The sequence below is a fragment of the Diceros bicornis genome, chromosome 13, assembly GCF_020826845.1.
Source record: "Diceros bicornis minor isolate mBicDic1 chromosome 13, mDicBic1.mat.cur, whole genome shotgun sequence".
Classification (NCBI taxonomy): Eukaryota; Metazoa; Chordata; class Mammalia; order Perissodactyla; family Rhinocerotidae; genus Diceros; species Diceros bicornis.
Window position 1 is genome coordinate 46,328,400 of NC_080752.1, and position 20,845 is coordinate 46,349,244.

A 20,845-nucleotide genomic window follows, 5' to 3' on the forward strand; every position below is an offset into this window, starting at 1 on the left:
TGACGAGCTACCACTGTCCCTGAGACTGCATTTCAGTCTCTCCAGTGCTTCTTCCTGAGTGGCCTTCAGGCAGTCATTTCTGCCCACTCTCTGACACATAAGGAAACTGAGACTCCCAGAGTCATGTCACCAAAGGCAAAAAGGCAACTGGGTGGTCTTAGCTCTGCTTTATTGACTTCAGAGCACACTTTGCATGCAGTTAAAAAACAAACATACACAATGGGAACCGGAACTGGATCCAGGCTGGTGCCACCTGAGTCCAGAAGAATTCCCCCAACCAAGGTGGGTTTATACAAAATGCCAGAGGAAAAAATGAGGCAATCTGGTGCTGAGTCCACAGGTAGCCAGTTGGCAGAGGTGCAGTCAGTGAAGGAGTGGGCAGGTCACGCCCCTTTCTCGTAAGTGCGAGTGCTAACTACACTGCCATGGGTGAGTGTCTGGAAAGAAAGACACAGTCAGATTAGGGCAGGTGAGGGCACAGGAGGTATTGGGAGCACTCTCCATTCTCATGGGGAGAGTCCTCTACCTTCATCCTAATAGTCTTCATTTATTGACTACCTATTATGTGCCAGGCACTCTGCATGTATTTTTTTCTAATACTTAACATCAAGTCTTTAGGTTAGGCATTGTATAATTCCTCTTTTCGAGACTTGGGAAAATGAGCCTTGAGAGAGGAAGTAACTTGGTCAAGACTGCAGTGTTACTTTTCTCTTGCACCACTCCTCTCCCTTCATCCTCAGTGCCCAAGGTGGTGCCTGGCACATAGCAGACAAATGGGTAAATAAAAATGTCCAGAGACTCTTGGGGAAGGACTGCGCTAGGTCACCAACTCTCCATTCCTTCCCTTACTTAGGGTAGTGCCAGGGCCAGAGGCCTGAACCCCCACCATCCAGCCTGGCATTGCAGAGCCAGGCCCATGGCCTCACATAGTCCGATTGCCCAGTGAGTATTTGGTCCTGCATATCTTATTCCCACCAAAGTTAGACACCTCATTCTTCACTCTGCTGGGACCCCTGCCCCGCATGAATGCAAGAATGCAGTGAGCAGGTTACACTGACCCAAGGAGGTCTGCAGTGAAGATTCTGAGGCGAAAACCTGAGACCCTAAAGAGTTAGAAGGCAGAGATCACAGGTGGCTGCTGTCTCTGCCCCTGGGTCTGGGGGTGTTCAGTCAAGGCTACATTCCCCGAGTGAAGTCCCCAGATTTGTCCCTAAAGAGACAGATCTGCCAGCTGGTTGTTACTTCCTGTCCAGGCTGTAGTCAGGTGCCTGCAGTAGGCCAGGCATAGCAAGCACTGGGAGGAGGTGGGGCTGGAATGAAGCAGGAAGGACTGCTGTCAGGCAGTGCCCCACCAGTCACCAGCCTGTCCCTGCCCAAAGGCTTTACATGTGGAGTGCAGTCCTAGGGAGGAGGGAAGGGCATGCTGGGATAGGAGGTGGGAGCCTCTCCCTGGGGCCTGGGATCTGAATCAGACCTGCTTTCTACTTCTCCCTGGGGCAAGGCAAGGTGGCCACACGGACGAGGAAACTAAGGCTCTGGAGCACCTGCTGCGTCCTCCCACGCAGTGATGCTTTGTGCTGTGCATCCACTGTCTCCTCGGACTTCCCAGCAGCCCGACAAGGCTGCTGTTATCAATACCCATTTTACAGTTGGACTTGGAGAGGGTGACTTGTCCAGGGTCACACAGCCTATAAGCTGAGATTTGAACCAAGGCCTGTGTGAGTCCAAAGCCACTACATAGAAAATTCCCACCTAATACCACCTGACCCTGCCTCCACCCTCCATCCAGCTTTCACTGCTCTCAGGGATAGGCGTTGGCTTTTCACAGCAGACTTGGCTGAAAGGGCAGTAGTAGTAACCAATTGGGTGAGGCTCCAAAGTTGTCCATCTTACCAGGATGAGTTTTCCATCAGTTAGCTCCCGCATAAGTGTTGTCTCTTGCCCGTTCCACTTCTGCACGTGGACAAGTTTGCCTCCATCCAGCGTCACAATGGACTGTGGAAAGAGGGTAGAGGCCTGAGCTGTGATCTGAGCCAGAATTGAGGGACAGCATGGGGTCCAGTCACTGGGGCCACAGAGGACTCAGCCTCTGACCCAAACTAATGATGGTGCTAGGACCAGAGCTCAGGCAGCTCACCTCCAGCCTAGCCCTGCAGGATGTTCAGTTCACCTCCAGCCTCTGCTCCACTCCTGCCTGGTTGGGGGAGGGGCCTTCAGGTGTTGGACAAGTAGGGAGAGGCAGGCAGTATGGTGGAGTCAGACAGCCTGGCTCTGAAAAGCACCAACATTCAAGATGGGCACTTTTTCCATACTCTAGGTGATGCCCACAGCCCCAGGCCCCCTAAGATATAGGGGGCATGTACCAGCCTAGATCCCTGGGAAAGACTGGTGAGGAGGAAGAGTCCTGAGACTCTCCAGCCTAGTGGTGATCACACATAATGTCTGAAGGATCCTTGGGGATGGGAGGTATTGGAAAATTAGACTTCCTGCCCTGTATTCCTACCCCTCAGTCCACATCACATGACCCTTCAGCTGACAAGTGGACAGCAACTGCCAACTCCTGGGACTGGGTGCCCTTGGAGTGTTCCACAGGCCTGGTCAAATGCCCACTCAGTCTTCTGGGTGCTGCCAGCCTGCATCAGCTCGTTCTCATTTGGCAGCTCTCCCAGGTCTCTTCTCTAGGAATTTGAGGCCTCTAGGCCAAGCTAGGGGACCCTGACTGAGCAGGGTTCAGTAGGAGAATCTGAAAAGGCTGTGTCTATGTGTTTGGGGCTGGGTGGGGGGTGGGTGTGTATCCTTACCACCACCTTACTCCTCATTCCCATTCCTCTAGTTTTTTGCCCACTCAGAGCAGATTATTTTAGCTTAGGCATCCCAGAGAACTACTGTTGTGTTTAATTGGGGTTCTTGCCCCTCAAGAAGGTGGGCTAGTCCAAGGAGGTAGAGGCATGTGGTAGGGCAGCCACCTCTCTCCAAGGCAGGCTGCCATCTTTGGGCATCATCCCAGCTCTGCTGCCAGCCTCCTATGTGATCCTGGGCTGGGCTTCCTCCAGCTTCCTCCACAAGACCAGATGCTCCCCTCTCCTTCCTGGGGGCAGCTGTGAGGAAGAGGAAACAGCTGAGGGGCTGAATGATAGGGTCTGGTGGGAGGATACTGCTGTAGGGACACCCTGTAGAGGTAAAAGCCCCTTAGTTCTCTCTCTCCCATGCCTGGTCCAGGGGCTGGGAGGCCTGAGGCAAGCTGTCAAAACAGCCACCGCAGGGTGACAAGCCCTGAGACTGGGGGTAGATGTCTCCTCCCTCCCTGGGGGGAGGGGCACTAAGGCTTGGTGGGAAGACACTACAAACACACTAGAGACAATGTTCTGTCCAGACATAGTTTTTCCTGCCTGTGGGCTAGCAGCAACAGAAATAGTTCCTCAGGGTCACTGGCAAAGCCTGGGAGGTGGAGGTTGGAGAAGAGGAAGCATCTGAGTAGGTCTCAACCTCTTGTCCCCAGCTGTCTCCTTTGCTGCTGGAAGTCAGGATGACCTACTCAGTGGAGAGCTCTGAATTCTCCTGGGTGTCATTCCCAAAGCACTTGAGGTCCCAGCCATGGCAACATAACCCCCATCTATGGAAGGGGAAAAAACCCCAGAGCTATTGCGTGCCAGGCACAAGGTCACCCAGCTGGAGCTGGAGTAGACACAGGTCAGAAGAACATCCTGGCTCTGCTGCCCACTCCCAGAGGCAGCTAGCAGATGCTTCCCAAAAGGGAGGGAGGGAAACAAGAGGACAGGACTCAAGCATTTAGCACCTAGGACATTCTAGCACTGCACAGGCTTTATGGACCTTGTTCATTTCAATCCTCCATAATAGCCTACGCCTCAGGGTGCAATAGGGCGCCAAGACTACCATCCTATTCCCCTTTAGGGTCTCAATGCCCTCCATTCCCCAGGCCTGCTTCCCTGACTCACCTTGACCTTCCTGTCATCTGCCGTTGTCTCGTCGAACTCTACCCCCAGCTTGAAGCTGATCTCTGTGTTCTTGAAGGTGCTGTGTGTTTTTATGGTGATAGTGTCCCCATTTATTTCGATGATTGTGGTAGGCTTGGTCATGTTGGCTACCTGCCTGGTAGCAAAACCCACACCTGAGGGCAGAGGGAAGGTTATGAATGTATGAGCTGGAGCAGAGAGGCAGGATATCAGGAGCTCAATGAACAACTCTTAGGCCTGGATATGGGGCAGAGGGAAAAGAAGGACGAGAACTTTCAAAGACTTTGCGTGGCCTTTTTTTTTTCTTTTTTACTGAGTAAGATTCGCCTAGAGCTAACATCCGCTGCCAATCTTCCTCTTTTTTTGCTTGAGGAAGATTAGCCCTGAGCTAACATCTGTGCCAGTCTTCCATTTTTTGTATGTGGGTTGCTGGCACAACATGGCTGACAAGTGGTGTAGGTCCGTGCCTGGGATCCAAACTCATGAACCCGGGCTGCTGAAGCGGAGCATGCAGACCTTTAACCACTAGGCCGTGGGGTTGGCCCTGTGTGCCCGTTTTTAAATTCAGTCTTCCTGTTAGCTCTGTGCAGTGAAGAGACACTATGGATCCCATTAGACAGATAAGAAACTTAAGGGACAGGTGTGCCACAGCAGGTCGCGGCAGAGCTGAGATTAGAGTAAGCTACTATTCGGTGCTTTCTGTGTGGTAAGAACTGTACATGTGTTTTCTCATTCAGTCCTTCCAGTATCCCTGAAGGGTTGGTGCTATTATCTCCACTTTACAGATGCAAAAACTGAGACAGAGTTGAAGCCCAGGATCACATATCTGGAATTCAAACCCAGAACTGTTTGACCACTTAACTGCTCAGCTGCACAGCCTCCCAAGGCTGGAGCACAGGGCTCCCTTCCAGGGCACCTGAGCAGCTTCCAAGCCACAGGCTGAGGAAATAAGAGAAATGTGCACTTTGGCTTCCAAAGCCTTAGGGATAAGAATTTTCCATCTTTGGAAGTTTTTACCCTGAGACACACGGGTGCTCATCCCCCATATGTGGCAACAAGGCATTTTCAAAGCCTCTTATCCAGGCTCTAGGAGGTAGGCAGGCAGAAAGGAGTGTTTGTCTCAGTGTACAGACTTAGGAGAGGCCTAAAGGGGTAGCACGGCCAGGACTCGAATCCAGGTCTCCTGGCTCCTAGTCTAAGGCCCTATAGGGACTCCCTTCCTGACCCAAGCATGGCTTCCCTGGGTGCTGAGCGAAGCCCTCAGTGTCCTGTCAGAGTATGGAACAGAGCTTAGGAAAGCCTTCACCCCTTCAGGTTGTGGGATCTGTCCTTTTGCCTCCAACCTCCCATCATGACTGCCCTGCCCCCCAGCAGCCTATGCTGAGCTGTTCCCCAGGGCAGAGGCGAGGCAGGAGCAGCCCAGTGTGGTAAGGTGATGTGTACAAAGTCCCCACATGTGCCTGGCTACATAGTGCTTGCTGGAAGCTAGGTACTTAGTCTATACCCTACTTGGGTTGTTTTACTTAATGCTCCTAACAGCCCTGAACGGTAGGTTTTATTATCCCCAATTTACAAATGAGACTTGGAGAGTGAAGTGATTTGCCCAAAATCAAAGTGATCTAAATTTAAATCTAGGCTCCAAAACTTCACTGTTCCTCCTGGGCTATTCTGCCTGCCAGCACCTACTTCATCCGGGCACCGAGGCCACCAGGTGTGCCTGTGATCACTAGTACTAAGTAGGCTGGGCCTCTGCCCCCTGAGAACCCTTGGTCTAAAATGAGAGGAGCAAGGGCAGCTCTGCAGCTGTGCCGCTGCTGGCCCACCCTGTCTGGCCAGCAAGGGAGTTGGCCTTGCCCCCTGCTATCAGAGTGAGTCAGGCCAATCCCACTCCCCAGCACAGTGCAGGGCCTTGTCACCGCACAAGAAGCTCTGTTTGTTTAGGACCTACCCAGAGGTGCGGAGTGTTTGAGGAAGGAAGCTACTGTGGGGCAAGTGAGGGACTGAGCCAAGCGAAACTAAGCCCGAAAACTGGGCTGACAGAATTTAGGAGACTCAGTAAGAGCTGGGTTCTACTTAGAAATGAAGCTGAAGCTATTTACTGAGAGAGCTGAGGGGGGTCTTTTCTCCCTCGTGGGCCTCCTTTCTATCTGTACACGTGAAGAGCAGGCTGGATGGACTCTCAGCCCCCTAGCCCAAGTTGGGGCAAAATAAGGAAACAAGGGTGGTAAGGATATTACTTAGCACTTCAGGCACTCAGATGTTCAGTTGGAATGTGTTTTGGGAAGAGGAACTAACCCTGGGCATCCCTACTTCCCCAACAGCTGCCCAGGGCCCCCTGCTTCTGAAGAGTGGCTACCTTCCTGGAGTCACTGGGCATAGTCCCCAGCACTGGGTAGGGGCAGTTGAGAGCTTTGGTCCCTATTTCAGAAAAGGGTTAGGAACGGAGGTGAGAGGTGCCTGGAGTGGACCCCCACTCCTTCTTTGGGTGTCTGCCACAATCCAGGCCCCCTTTCCTGGGAGGAAGGCATGGAACCTAGATGGACCATGGACAACATTCCGGTTTTCCCTGTCCTAGCCTGGGGGACTAGGATAATCTCATAGCTCAGGATTTCAGAGAAAGGGTATCACCTGCTCCATCTAAGCCCATACCAGGAGGGGAAGGGCTGAGGTCAATCATTAGCTAAGCAGTTCCTACCACTCCCACCCCCAGGGCCCATACTGGGAACTGCTCTGGGTTGTAGATCTAGAAATCTAGGTTTTCATATCAGCTTTGCTGTAGAATTGATATGACAAGTTATACTCTCTCTGGGTCTGCTTCCCCATCTGTTGAACTAGGCAAGGTATGGGGATCTCACCAGTAAGGACCTCACCAGTAAGACTCTTTGAATCTTTATTCTTCCCCATCCCAACACCACACTCTCCTAGACCAAAGACCCTCCTTGCCTTTAACAGGTCTTGGCCTTGCTCCAGGATTCTTTGCTGCATCGCAGAAGTCCCTCCCCAACCAGCAGGCTGAGCCTTGGGTTGTAGCTGGTAATGGGCCTTTAGCCGCACCCTACCAACTAGGCTCACAGACAGTGATCAAAGCCTGGTTACACACCACTGCAGGACAAGGTCAGACTGGCTGGTGAGAAAGAGGGCATCCTCCAGCGACAGTCCTTTTCCCTAACCCAACATGGAGGGTCAGGGGTTGTTGATAACTGTGCAGGCCACTATCTGACCTCCTCCTCACATCCCATTCCTGTAGTTCCCCACTCTTCCGTCTTCCCTACTCTTCCGTCTCCCTCCTCCTGGGGATTCCCTACTTCTTTAGGCCTCAGTACACTCCCTATCACCCCCATTCCAGGTCTGTGTTCTGTCTCCCATTCCTAAACCACCTATGCTTCTGTTCTTTTCGTCCCCTAGCTAGCTTCCCACCTTCTGCAATCAATGCTCTTTTCATCCAAACCCAGTCCCTACCTCCAGATCATGTACACCTCTTCCTCGAAAGCGCCTCCCTGCCCCCCACTCCCCCACCCCACCCCCCCACCCCCATGGACCAGCACATCTGCCGCCTCCTTGCTCCTCCCTACCTGGGAATCCCTCACGCCAGATTCAGACTATGAAAGCCCCCTCTCAATAGGCCTCGCATGCCCTAGCCCAGGATGCCCCCTTCTCCGCGTCTCCCTACTCCCCAACCTTGACCGGGAGGGATGCGGCAGGCGGGCAGGGTACTAGCCCCGGCGCGAGCGCTGCGCCGGGCTGGGCACGCAGCCAGCCCCTCCCCAGCCCAGCATCCCGGGCCGCGCTCACCGATTGACTTCATGTAGTCATCGAAATTCTTGCTGTCCACTAGCTTCCAGGTGCCCACGAAAACGTCCACCATGGTGAGGCTGGGCTAGGCTGAGAAATAAGAGACAACAGAGCAGACGTGCGAGCACTCGGAGACCCGCAGCTCCCAGCCCGCGCCGCTTTAAATAGCCCTTGTATCACGTGATGAGGCGTGGCCCACACCCGGGCTCCCGAAATAGGAAGCCGCCGGCTGTCGCTCACTCGCCGGGGGCTGGCCGCCCATCCCCCAACCCGCCGAGCCGGGGAGGGGGCAGTGAGTGGCGCCCGGCTCGCTTGCGTCAGCGCGGGTACCCGGCCGCCAAGTCCCTGCTCTGGGCTGGCAGAACCTGCCCTCTTCCCTGGCCTCAAGGCTCTCTTCGGAATCTGAGAAAGAAGCAGCTGGGGGCACGGTGCCCGCAGGCTGGGGCACACGCCACGGACATCTTCCGTCGCCGAGGTTGGGATTAGAGCAGAGATGAGAAGGAGAAAGGAAACTCGCCCGTGAGCTGATGCCCACGCCGGGAAAGCTCTGGCTGACTCTCGCGGCGCAGGCATCTTGGTGCTTATTTTATAGGTGAGGAGTCCAAGACTCAGAGGAGTACTAACAAGGTCGCAGGAAAAAAGGAGAGGGTGGATTGGAGCCCAGATTGCAAAGCTGGGCCAGCCGGCTCCAGAACTCGCGCTCTGCAGCCACTCCCCACTGCCCGGTGGCGGGGAGAGCCACCACGGGCACCGTCGGCGGCTGAGCAGCCCCTGTGCCCTCTGTCTCCCGCCGCGCCGCGCCTGCCCGACACGTGCTCGCCCCTCCCTTCGGAATGTCTCCCGCGCGCGCCTTTCCGCCCTGCTGTCCAACTCCCCATCCACCCTGCCACTGCTCCAGGCTTTTCTGACGTCTACGCACAGCTCTGAGCATTTGGTCAGGTCACCCTCCTTCAGAAATTCTGTCCCTCCAGCCAGCTCTTCAAGGCCCAAGGGCAGCGCCCCCACCTCCCTGACTGCCGCAGCCCCGCCTGCCGCCCTTTCTCTGGCCTCTGCACACCAGCAGGCAGCTTGCGCTTTCAGAGACCGTCAGTCACCTCCTTTAAAGAGCCTACTTATGGTTGTTTGGCACTTTAGAGTTTACAAAGCACTTTTAATATAAGATCCACTTTGTATTAATGTTTATTGCATGCTGAGGGCTTTAAGTACATTGTCTCATTGAACTTTTTAAAACAAAGTCCATGAGTAGGTGTTATTGTTATCCCTGTTTTATGGATGAGCAAACTGAAGCTTAGAGGAGTCCAGTCATTTCTGAATCCAGCAGTTCTTAAAGCACCTGCTTTGTGCCACGCCCTGGCTCAGCTCTGGAGAGACAACCATGGATAAGACACACACTCGCACAGCTCACCTTTGGGTGGGCAGACCCAAAACTAGTGTGGTGACCAGGGGGAGACCTGTCCTGATCTGAGGGTTCAGGGGAGACTTCCCAGAGGAATGTGGTGCAAGCAAATTCCTGACAGATAGGAGGCCCAGGGTACGAAAGTGGTGCCTAACTGAACTTCAGCCAGCAGAGGTCGGTCCAGGGGGACCCTGGGGCCCTGGCAGCTCTGCCACACATGTACCATGTGGCAGGCCCTCCCCCCTGGGCCTCTGTTTCTCATGTGGAAGTGGAGAACATCTGCCCCTAACTCCCTTCCCTTGACATTCTGGAAAGGAGGCCAGGGAGGAAGAGCCCTCTCTTCCCCAATGTCTTGGTTCTTTTGGACAGGTCCACTTGCCAGAATACTGAGGGGCCTATTTCTGCAAAAGCTGCTGGGACAGGCCTCAGGGCTGGGCATGGAGCCCTGGTGACCTCACTACCGGAGCAAGTGCAGGTGGAGGAGGGGAGTGGGATGGTTTTTAACTGAAGGTCACAGCCTTTAGACGCAGGGCCACCTCTCTCAAGGACCGAGTGCTGGGGACCAGAGGTGTCTCCCTGTGCGCTCCTTATAATGCAGTGGTAGAGACCTGGGGCTAGGCTAATAGCTGCTGGCAGATAGATCTGTGTTCCCATTCGGATTCCATTGAGTACTAGCTGTGTGGCTGTGGGCAATTCACTTAAGCTACTCTAAGTCTCAGTTTCCTCTTGAAAATGGAGATAATGACAGTATTTACCCTGACAGAGGTGTTTGGGGATCAAATGAGATAATGCATTTAAAATGCTGAGCGTGACAGATGTGATACGTGTTCACTGATGCTGCTGCTGCTGTCTTCATGATTATCTCTGTGGGGAGTGCAGGACTCCTAGATCTGCTCTCAGCTCTGCCCCTCCCCTGCTGGGCCACCCAAGGCAGATAGCTCTGCTTCTCTAATCCTCAGTTTTCTTATTTCTGAGATGGGATTAGAAACTGCTGCAGCTGTGAGGAAGGGGCTAGGGAGATCTTCAGGATGGGTTGGTGGGGACACTGCCAGAAAGTCCTTTTGCTCCCTCTCTTGGCTCTGCCTAAGTTGAACAGCATGGTGCTTTGAGGAACTCGAGACAAACCCTAGGCCCACTATTCTCGCTGCCCTAAACTCATCTCCCCCACCACGCTCAGACCTGGTCACCAAAATTGACTCCTATGCCGCATCCTATCTCCTTTACACCTGGTTTTCATTCTGCTCCCTTCTAAGTATGTACAGCTTTCTCCTCATCCCTCTGATTACCTGCATCCTCCTTGCCCTGTTATGCTCCCTATATCTGGGGGGAAGAAGGTTAAGGGGAGGGAACCCTGTCCCTTTTCCTGCCCCTTTTCTTGCCCTTAGCAGGTCCAGATATTGATATAACATCTGGCACGCAGCAGGACCAGTCCCTGCCAAGAGCAGCATCTCCCCAGCCCTCGCCCTATGGTGATGTCACTGTTCTATGTTTCCACGGCAACCGCAGGCTGGGAAGATGGAGAACAGGAGAGATGAGTAACCAGGAGAGAGCCAATGAGATGGGCCAGCAGCACCGGATGATCCATGGGGCCAGGAGGAGAAGGGGAGAGGGAGCCCTGCTCAGCATCTTCAGCTGTTCCCTGGCCTCTCCCTGCCATCTGGACGCCTCCACTAGGGGATGTGCTGCTGGTATAGGGAAATATGCAAGAGCTAGAGGCCAAAGAAGCTCAGCTGGAGGCTCCACTGACCCAAGAACATGGAGACCTCCTTTACCCCTTCAGGGCCTACGTCTGTGGATGCTGACCATCCCCACCCCCAGTACCTGCAACTGGGAATTTTTCTCTTTGGCTGGTAACGCTGGTGGGGCTCTCTGTCTCTGCCATGGAATCATCAAGTCTTAGACAGCCCTTCTCTCCACACCCTCTATACCCTCCCTTGATTCGTGATGTATTCAGAAGGAGTATCTTTGGAAAGAGGCCTGGTTCTAAATCCCAAGCCTGCCACTTACTAGCTAGAGACCCGGAGCAAGTCCCTTCCCCTTTCTGAGTCTCCTTTCGCCCAAATGGAGGAAGGCCCTGTACTTCTCAAGGCTGTCATGAGAGTTAAAAGAGATATCTTATGGAAAGCCAAACACACACTAATATTCGATGAATGGTGACTTCCTTATCCCTTCTGGGTCTCCTCCCCAGGGCAGTTGTCCCAGAGGTGCACAAGAATGAGCCAAGGCCCTCTGAGACCTTGAATCAATAGAAAAGGACCCCAGTATATCTCCCTCTCATCCTCACTGAGGTCATTGCGTGCCTTCAGACACTGCAGAGGAGTTTCCTCAGCTCTCCCTTTCTCTCCCTTTAGATAATCCATCCGTTCTATCAGTCTTAATTGAGCACCTCCTACACCCAGGCACTGCGAGGGGCTCGGTGGGGAGTCATGGTGAACAGGAGTGCCGCAGCCCCTGCCTTCCCTGAACTCACCTGGAGGGGACTGCAGCCACCGTGGGTAGAATGGGGTGTTCTTTCTGCCACCAGGAAATCGCTTCCTTATTCCCCAAGAGTTCTAGATACTGAGGGTCTGAGAAAACAAATGATGGCAAAAGATAGAGGTTTACTCAACAGCAATTGCTTCTGAGAAACTGCTGCCGTGGCGGAGTGCTCCCTGGAAGGAGAACAATGGGTCTCCCTCCCCAGGGAAGAGAGGTGCGGGCAGTGCAGAGCGGATGGGCAGTCACCTCTGCCTTCCCAGAAACTAGCTGTCATCCCTCCTGTTGCTGACAGAATAAAGTCCAAACTCTAGCCTTGTCCCATCTGTTTCACTAGTCTAGTTTATTACTGAAATCCTACTCCAGGAAGTGTGCCTGGCAGATAGCAGGCACGAATGAATATTGAGTATTGAATGAATGAATGAGTATATTGCATATTGAATGAATGAATAAGTGAGTGTCCACCTTTCTGTCTTTCTGTCTACCTTTCTAGCTTTAGGGGCTCAGAGTTAGACTCCCTTGGGTTCCAGTCCTGCCCCTGTTACTTACATACCAGCTGTGTGACCTCGAGCAAGTCACTATCTCTCTGGGTCTTATTTTGTTCATCTGCAAAAAGCACAGTATGATTCCCACCCAGCCAGCCTCCCAAGGACCAGGGGGAGATAAGGTAGGATAAGCTTGGGAATGCAGTACAGAGGTTAATTGTTTCTCTTCTCAGCCTCCTTTCCTGGCTGCCCACGGCTCTCCGCACCAGCCCCACAGCCCCCAGGCTCTGCCCCGCTGCCTGCCAAGCTCTCCACACTGCAGCCACTCTGCCCTTTTTGTACCTCAAAGGGATGCTATGTTTCTCTCTTGCTCTTTGCCTAGAATACTCTTCCTTCCTCGCCCCCCCTCTTTTAGTTAACTCCTATTCACTTTTTAGCTTTTTGTCCCTTCCTCCGGGAAGCCCCATCCTCCTATCATAGCACCTGCCCTGCTGTCATGGGTCCATTTGTTTCAGAATCTGTCTTTCCTGTTACACCCGAAAGCCTGCGAGAGCTCTCTGCTGTGTCCACAGTGCCTAGTGCAGGGCTTGGCACAGATTTGTGGAGTGGGCACACAGTCCCTCTGGAGCAAAGAAAGCCACTTGACCTCTTCAGTGTTCTCTCTGAAAATTCTGCCCCCCCACCCCCTGCAACTTTCCTCCTGCCAAAGTGTCCTGTCTCGTGTCCTCTTTTTCACTCCATCCCGAGGGCCATGAGACTGGCCATTTCTGGTGTGCAGTGGGGCCCTGAGTACTTCCAGGTGAGCACTGCCCTTCTGGGCTCGTCGCTGTGGCCTGAGTGTCAACAGTAGCTCTCTTGGGGACAGGGCTGTTCCCAGGAAGTAATCAAACCAGATCCCAGACTCCGGCTGCCCCTGGCTCCTTCCCCAGACTACTCCTCTATCAAATGAAAAATTTGCCTCTGCAAAAATACAAATAATACTGGATTAGGTAAAGTCGAATTAGAAAAGTAAACCTAATGCTTATAAAATAGCCCACCACACCCCCTGAAGTCTGGGGCGTGTACCATGTGACCTGGCCCCAAACGAATGGGTCAATGGTCACCCCCCCAGGGTGCAGTTCATTCAGGGACAGCCTGCTCAAGATTCTGGAAAGATTCCAGGAGCTCTGGGAGGCCTGATGAGCCTGGTTGGTGTGGACAGGTGACCACTGTGTGTCCTCAGGTGAGGAGAGTTGGCAAGCCACAGCAAGAGGGGTGGCAGGGGGTGGATCTTGGCTTCAGGAGCCTGGGGCCAGGCAGGTACAGAGCCAAGGCTATCAGCCTGGCGTGGGCTTTTTTAGGGGCCTGGATCTTGGGGCTGGCTGGGTCGGTGGGGGGGTGGCATCTCTGGGCTCTGTAGTAAATAAAGATACTACATAGGAAAAGGAAGGAGCCATTTGCAGGAAGGACTGGGTGGGCTGAGAGGTGAGAGATTTCCGCTTCTGGAGGTAGGAGGTGGGAAGACCAAGCGATTAGAAGGATGGGATCAGGGTCAGGAGGGGATGATGTCAGATGAGTAGTGGGGTTGTCCAGTGCAGGGGCAAGAAGAGCCCAGGGTGGCATCAGGAGCCAAGGGCTGGCTTCTGCCCAGTCCCCCGCTCCGCTTGGGGAAACAGTGTGTGAGCTGTCACGGCAGGGGGGAGGCAGGGGAAGGACCACTGGCAGGGCAGTTGGGAGACATGAGACCAGCCGTGTGAACTTGGCCAGCCAATCTCTCTGTGCCTGTTTCCTCCACTGTGTGATGGAGATAGTAATGTCTACCTTTCAGGGTTGTTGGAAGGAACAATAAGATTGTGGGTGTAGAGAAGCTTTGTGTCCTGTAAAGTGTGGTGCAGAAGATGATTGCTAACATCAATGAGCGCTTACTGAGTGCCAGGCACTGGAAGTAGCAGCTTTCTTTTTTTTTTTATAATTTTATTTATTTATTTATTTTTTCCCCCAAAACCCCAGTAGATAGTTGTATGTCACAGCTGCACATCCTTCTACTTGCTATATGTGGGATGCGGCCTCAGCATGGCTGGAGAAGCGGTGCGTTGGTGCGCACCCGGGATCCGAACCCAGGCCGCCAGTAGTGGAGCGCACTCGCTTAACCGCTAAGCCATGGCACCAGCCCATGCAGCTTTCTTTTAACTCTTGTAATCCTGACAATAACCCGGTGATGCTCCTGCCCCCAATTTACAGAGGACAGCCAGAATTTGGACCCAGGAAGACTGGTTCTAGATCTTGTACGGCTTACCCCTACTCCACATTGCCTTTCCCAGTGATAGTCTTTGCTCTGCCTTGCTCTGTGACCTTGGGACAGTCTCTTCCCTTCAGTGTCCCCAATTCCACGGTAGGGTGTTGGGCCAGATAGTCTCTTTAATCTTTCAAGCTTTGGCAGTTGGTGGTTCAGGAAAGGAACTTCCAAGTGGGGAAGAGGGTAAGGTGGGCCAGAACGGGGAGAGGACAAATGTTTCCAGTGTCCCTGCCCCAGCCCTACCCCCTCCTCAGCGGGAGGCTGGCAGGCTCCCCTTTGCCCTATAAGCTGTGGGGCCAAGGAAACAGGTGATGCTCAGCCCCAGCCTGAAATACTCACTGGTTATTGAGGGTCACTGAGGTCTGAGTGCCAGGCTGCCCGCCAACAGTCAGGCAGGGCCCATCTGCCTTGGCTAGCAGACCCCAGAGGGCAGCAGGGCCACAGGCTGCCTGAGCCACACCTCTCAGTCTCCACCCGCCCACTCTGGGCCACCACCCCCTGACTCAGAATTGGTTTATCTGGGCACCAGGCCTGATCTGGGGCCTGGGGATGTGGCTATTTCTAGATATCCTCCCTGTCTCCTTGGCCTGGGCCTCCAGCCAGGTCAGGGGACACACACACACACACACATTCTCTCTCTCTCTTTCTCTGTTACTCATTGAACTTGACTGCCACTAGCTTGGTGCCTGGCCCCATGCTGGGTACTGACTACTAACAGATGACCAGACTTGGTTCCTGCTCTTATAGAGAGATGAATGTGTCTACAGACTATGACAATACAGGAGGGCTGTCACTATCTCAGAGAGTTGTACACGGACCACAGCAGACCAGGGAGGGAGCCACTCACTCTGCCAGGAGGGTCAGGAAAGGCTTCACACAGGAGGTACCCTTTGGGCTGGGTCTTGAAGGATACATAGGAGTCTGCTAGATGTGGGGAGAGGAATCAGGAAGGCAGAGGAAGAAGGGATAGTTAAGGAAGGATGAGATTTTCCTGATGATTGATCAGGATGATTTTATCAGAGGATAGAAGTGGCAAGTGACGAGACTGGGAAGATAGTTTAGGGCCAGACAGGGAAAGGCCTTGCCCAACATCAAGGAGGCTGGCCTTTCCTCTGAAGGCAATGGAGAATCACTGAGGGCTTGGGGCAGGGGAGCACCATAATCTGATTCGCGTTATGGGAAGAGTTCTCTGGCTGTTGTGTGGCAGCTGGACTGGAGACTGGTTAGGAAGCTGTGGCAGCCGTCCCGGTCTTCTCACCCACGCCTGCAGCCAGCAGGAAGGGGAACGGGGCCGGGAGCAGGGGCACGACACGCTTCTCCCAATTAAAGGTGTGATCTGGCAGCTGCGCACGTCTCTTTCTTGGCCAGAAATTAGGCACACGGCCACGTCTAGCTGTAAGCGAGACTGGGAAACATGGTCATTATTCTGGACTGCCTGTTAGTCTAGCAAAGGAGAGAATGGCTATGAGTCGGCTAGAGGTCCCTGACACAATGGTTAGAAGTCTGTCTCTGAAATCAGATTTCCTGAGTTTCAGTGCCACCTTACCACTCACCAGCTGTGTGGGCGGGCGACTTACCCTCTCTGTGACTCAGTCGCCTCATCTGAGGGTACAGTGAGCTAACATGCCAGGTCTTAGAGTTGAGCTGGGCACATAGTGAGGCTCAGAGCTGTCTTTAGTTTCTGAGAGAAGGGGGTGTTCTGGGGACAGATGCTGCCTGAGTCCCCTGGCAGAGCTGAGGCACCCCTAGGGGGCTGATATATGGCTCAGGCAGCCAGGACTATGTAGCCCCTGTCCCTGAAACCAATGGTTTAGCTGAGGCAGAGGATGCTGGGAGCAGGGCCTGGGGGGCCTGGGAAAAGAAAGGCTGATTTTGGAGGGGATTCAAGAACAGGCAGCCCCAGCTGGTGGAAATGCAAACTGGTGCAGCCACTACGGAAAACAGTATGGAGATTCCTCCAAAAATTAAGAATTTTTGGTTACCATACTATCCAGCTATTCCACTGCTGGGTGTTTATCCAAAGAACATGAAAACATGCATGCGTAAAGATACACGCACCCCTGTGTTCATTGCAGCGTTATTCACAATAGCCAAGACTCGGAAACAATCTAAGTGCCCATCAAGGGACGAATGGGTAAAGAAGATGTGGCATATATACACAATGGAATACTACTCAGCCATAAAAAAGATGAAATCTTGCCATTTGTGACAACATGGATAGACCTTAAGGGTATTATGCTAAGTGAAGTAAACCAGAGGGAGAAAGTCAAATACCACATGATCTCACTCATAAACAGAAGATAAAAACAACAACAAACAAACAGATAGATACAGAGATTAGATTGGTGCTCACCAGAGGAAGAGGGGAGGGAGGAGGGCAAAAGGGGTGATTGGGCACACGTGTACAGTGATGGATGGTAATTAGTCTTTTTTAAATATATATAACCTTTTATTACCTGACTTTTTTTTAAATTTATCTTTTTGAGGAAGATTGGCCCTGAGCTAACATCTGTTGCCAATCTTTCTCCTTTTTTCCTTTTTTCTCCCCAAAGCCCCAGTAGGTAGTTGTATGTCATAGTTGTACATCCTTCTAGTTGCTCTATATGGGACACCGCCTCAGCATTGCTTGATGAGTGGTGAGTAGTATGAGCGGTGAGTAGGTCTGCGCCCAGGATCTGAACCTGCGAACCCTGGGCCACCGAAGCGGAGTGCCTGAACTTAAGTGCTACACCACCAGGCTGGCCCCCTGTAATTAGTTCTTGAGTGGTAAACATGACATAGTCTACACAGAAATCCAAATATAATGATGTACACCTGAAATTTATATAATGTTATAAACCAGTGTTACCTCAATACAAAAATAAAAATAAAAAAGAAATATTTATGAAGCAAAACAAAAAAAGAGAGACTGAATTATCTTTCTAGTCTTATTATAGAAAATATCATACAGTTGTCACAGAAGTGATAAAAGAGGGTGCAGCCAAAAAAAGTAAGAAAAAATGTATTACAGAACAGCGTTGGGCAGTTAACAAAAATTTGTTATTATTTTGGATTTATATTGTTTGTGGTATTTGCCAGTTTTTTAAACTTTAAAAGTTGTCATTTTTTTCTCATTCTAAATAAATATTCACTTTCAAAAAAAAAAAAAAAAAAGAAAGAAAGAACAAGGCAGCCCAAGAAAAGATATCCCTGGTTAGTTTTGAGTCAAGGGCACTTGAAGCAGGGCTCAGACTCACAGCTGCTGTGTGACCCCAGGCCTCCAGCCACCACTGCCCCTCTCTGGACCTGGGTCTTCCCCTCTGGAGGCTGGGGATCACCTATCCCGGCCCTCCTGCCCTGTGACTGTGAAGATTGGAAGTGGGTCCTGGCTCTGGAATTGGGTTGCACCTGCAGGGCTGAGCCAGGGGAGGGATGGGTCGCCGCAGATGACAGCGCGCCCCCTCCTGGGAAGGGGGAGCATTGCAGCTCTGTCCTGCTGAGCCATTTGCCTGTCCTACCTTCTGCCTTGTTTGGCCTGTGCTCTCTTTCCCACGCTATTGGCTGTAAAACCAGGTGAGATAAGGGACCTAATGTGGGAGGGAGAGGAGGAGATCCCAGAAGGATTGGGGTGGGAGGGAGGAGTAGGGGGAAGATATAGCAACTTCAGGAAAAAGGCAGAGGGGTAAGATTGAGGGCTCGTGGGCAGGGAAAATGAGAAGCTTAAAGCGAGGGGGGAGGTGTTTAGAGTCAGCTTTGGAGGGACCCGTTCTCCCCATATTCAGGCCCAGATGGAGAGCTTGCTGAGGGCAGGCACTGTGACCTATTCCTCCCTCTGTCCCCTCCCAGGGCACCGCCTAGGCCCCCACAGAAAACAGGTCAGCTGTCAGCATTCGTTGGTTGAACTCCAGACTCAGCCGCCTGCCCCGGGCCTTCATGAAGCAACCCACCAGGCCCTGCTCAGGGGAAGATCTGAAAGGCAGCCTTGGGGGGAATGAGAGGCAGCTGGGCTGCAGGAGACCAGGTCCCAGGCAAGGCTCCCTCATTGCCTTGCTCTGTGACCTGGGACAACCCACTTGCACCCTGGGGTGGTCTCCCCATCTGAGTAACGTGAGGTGGGGACTGTGGTTTGAGAGCTATTTTTACACCAGAGATCCTGTCTTCAAACACATTCTTAGGTGGAAGTCCAGGAGATGAGACAAATAAAAGGGAGTTGTACTGGTGGAAGCCAGGAAGGGAGCTGGAACCTACTTGTATGGGGTGAGTCAGTGTAAAAAGTGCTGGAATGGGGGCCGGCCCCCTGGCGTAGCGGCTGAGTGCGCGCGCTCCACTCTGGCAGCCCGGGGTTCGGATCCTAGGCGCACACAGTTGCACCACTTGTCAGGCCATGCTGTGGTGGCGTCCCACATAAACTGGAGGAAGATGGGCAAAGATGTTAGCTCAGGGCCAGTCTTCCTCAGCAAAAAGAGGAGGATTGGCATGGATGTTAGCTCAGCGCTGATCTTCCTCACACACACACACAAATATATGAAAAGAAAAAGAAAAAAAAGAAAAAAGAGTGCTGGAATGGACCTCCGGGCCTCAGCAGGCCTGGCTGCCACACCCCTGCCTGTTCTTTCTGCAACCTGGAGGTGGGGGTGGTGGGGGTTGTAGGTGTCCAAGAAACTTTGGCAAAAAACAGGCAGAGCCCTCCCCAGGTTACCCTTCCATCCCTGGGAGCCAGCCCTACCCACAAAGACACAGTGGTCCCACCCCAGGCCCCTGGGCTGGAGGGAGGGACCCCAGAAATAGTCTTCAGATCCCAGGGCCTCTGGGTGTTAGCAGGGTTTGGAGTCCTGAGTAGGAGGATGAGGAGAGGAGACATGAGGGGGATCCACGAGATTTGGAATCAAGAGGCACTCGATGCCACCTGGCTAAGTGATCTGGAGCAGCCACTGCGCCTCTCTGGGTCTCAGTTTCCCCATGTGTACAATGAGGGATGAATGCGATGATATCCTCAAACCCTTTCTCATTTGTGGCTGGAGCAAGGATGGGAGTGGGGAGGGGGTGGAGATTGTGTGGGTGCTGAGTTTCCCAAGAGAGATGGAATCCTGCTTGTAGTTCAGAGGCAGTGATGGCGGGTGCAGCATCAGGGGCATGGAGTGGATGGGGGCAGGTGGGGTAGGATTGACAGGAAGACTTATTAGGCCCGGGTTCTGAGGCTAAGTTGGTGTGTGTTGTCCCTTCTCAGGGCCACATTTTCCTCATCTGTCTAAGAGGACCAGATTCTCCCAGTCTAGGGGTCAGTGACTGTGTCTGGGGCAGGGGTCTGGAGCTGGCCCAGGGCCTGGTTCCCCTTGTGCAGAGCAGAGTGGCTGTCACAGGCAGGGGGAACCTGAGAGTCAGGTAGGATGAAAGTGCTGAAGGGAACTTAGGGGTCATAACGTTCACCAGTTTTGGTTTACAGATGGGGAAACTGAGGCAAGAGGAGCGACCAGTTGCGCAGGGTCCCAGAATGGGTTGGGGGCAGAGGCAGGACCAGAGCCAGGACTCCTGACCTTCTCCTCACAGGAAGCCCTGAGTGGGAAGTGCAGGGAGTGGGTTGTCTGGGAAGTAGGGAGACTGACCCCTCCCTGATCCCTGGGGGAGCGGGGGGGAGGATGGAGATGACACCTGTGGAGATTGTGGTGCTAGTGTGCACCCGGCCAGTGTGGGTTCCCCTCTCCCTCCTCCCTCTGCCCGTCCTGCGCTCTCCCCAGGACGGGTGATCTCGGCGCTCTCCAGTTGCCTGTCCCATCTTCCCACGGGGGCGGGGCTCGGGGTGCAGGGGGCATTGGGAATTTACAGAGACAGAGGGGTCTTGGGCTGGGGGGGTGCAGTGAGGAACTGAGCACAGAGGCTTCTCCTTGGGTCTGGGGTGGGGATGGGGTAGGTTTGCCTTGTAATTTATAGAATTCCTGCAGAGACCAGCATTCTGGTCCTCAAGTCCAGAGGAAGAGACATCCCAGACATGCACATGCATGCACACACGCATATAACCACACGTGACCTCACACACACACCCAGACACACACACACATCCTCTACTCTTGACCGGTTATGTAAGTGGTGGGGCCCAATACAAAGTGAAAATGTGGGCCCCTTGTTCAAAAATCATTCAGAAGTTCAAGATGGTGACAGCAGAGCATTAAACCAAGGGTGAGGCCCTTCTGAGAGCAGGGCCCTGTTTGGCTGCATGGGTCTCACACCCACGAAGCTGGCCACATCCCCAAAACATTTGAACCATTCCCTGGGGACCCACAGTCCCACAAATACCATCCTGCGAGAGCCACGTGCTCACCCAGAGACAGACATTCACACCCTTAGACCCACCATCACTGAGGGCACTCACTGCCCTCCCCCGAGAAACACACAACTACACCAGTCCTCGCGCTGCTGGAGCCTCACACAGAGCCACAGCCCCTCCCAGCTGGGCAGGTCCAGCCACCCCCAC

The 20,845-nt window shown here is 53.2% G+C and overlaps 1 protein-coding gene across 1 annotated transcript; it reads right to left on the reverse strand.

Moving 5' to 3' along the window:
• Positions 1 to 152: 152 nt before the first annotated feature.
• Positions 153 to 7,889, reverse strand: FABP3 (fatty acid binding protein 3). Its single transcript, XM_058553496.1, has 4 exons — positions 7,767 to 7,889; positions 3,957 to 4,129; positions 1,894 to 1,995; positions 153 to 437 (listed from the first exon to the last, which is right to left on the reverse strand). The coding sequence occupies exons 1-4, from the start codon at positions 7,837 to 7,839 to the stop codon at positions 384 to 386; spliced, it is 402 nt and encodes a 133-aa protein (XP_058409479.1). The 5' UTR covers positions 7,840 to 7,889; the 3' UTR covers positions 153 to 383.
• Between the last annotated feature and the right edge of the window lie 12,956 nt (positions 7,890 to 20,845).

Coding starts and splice junctions, on each gene's coding strand:
- FABP3 (XM_058553496.1), bottom strand. CDS start 7,839: ATGGTGGACGTTTTCGTGGGCACCTGGAAGCTAGTGGACAGCAAGAAT. Junction 4,130..7,766: donor TGACTACATGAAGTCAATCG/GTGAGCGCGGCC, acceptor CTCTGCCCTCAG/GTGTGGGTTTTGCTACCAGG. Junction 1,996..3,956: donor CAGATGACAGGAAGGTCAAG/GTGAGTCAGGGA, acceptor CTCTTTCCACAG/TCCATTGTGACGCTGGATGG.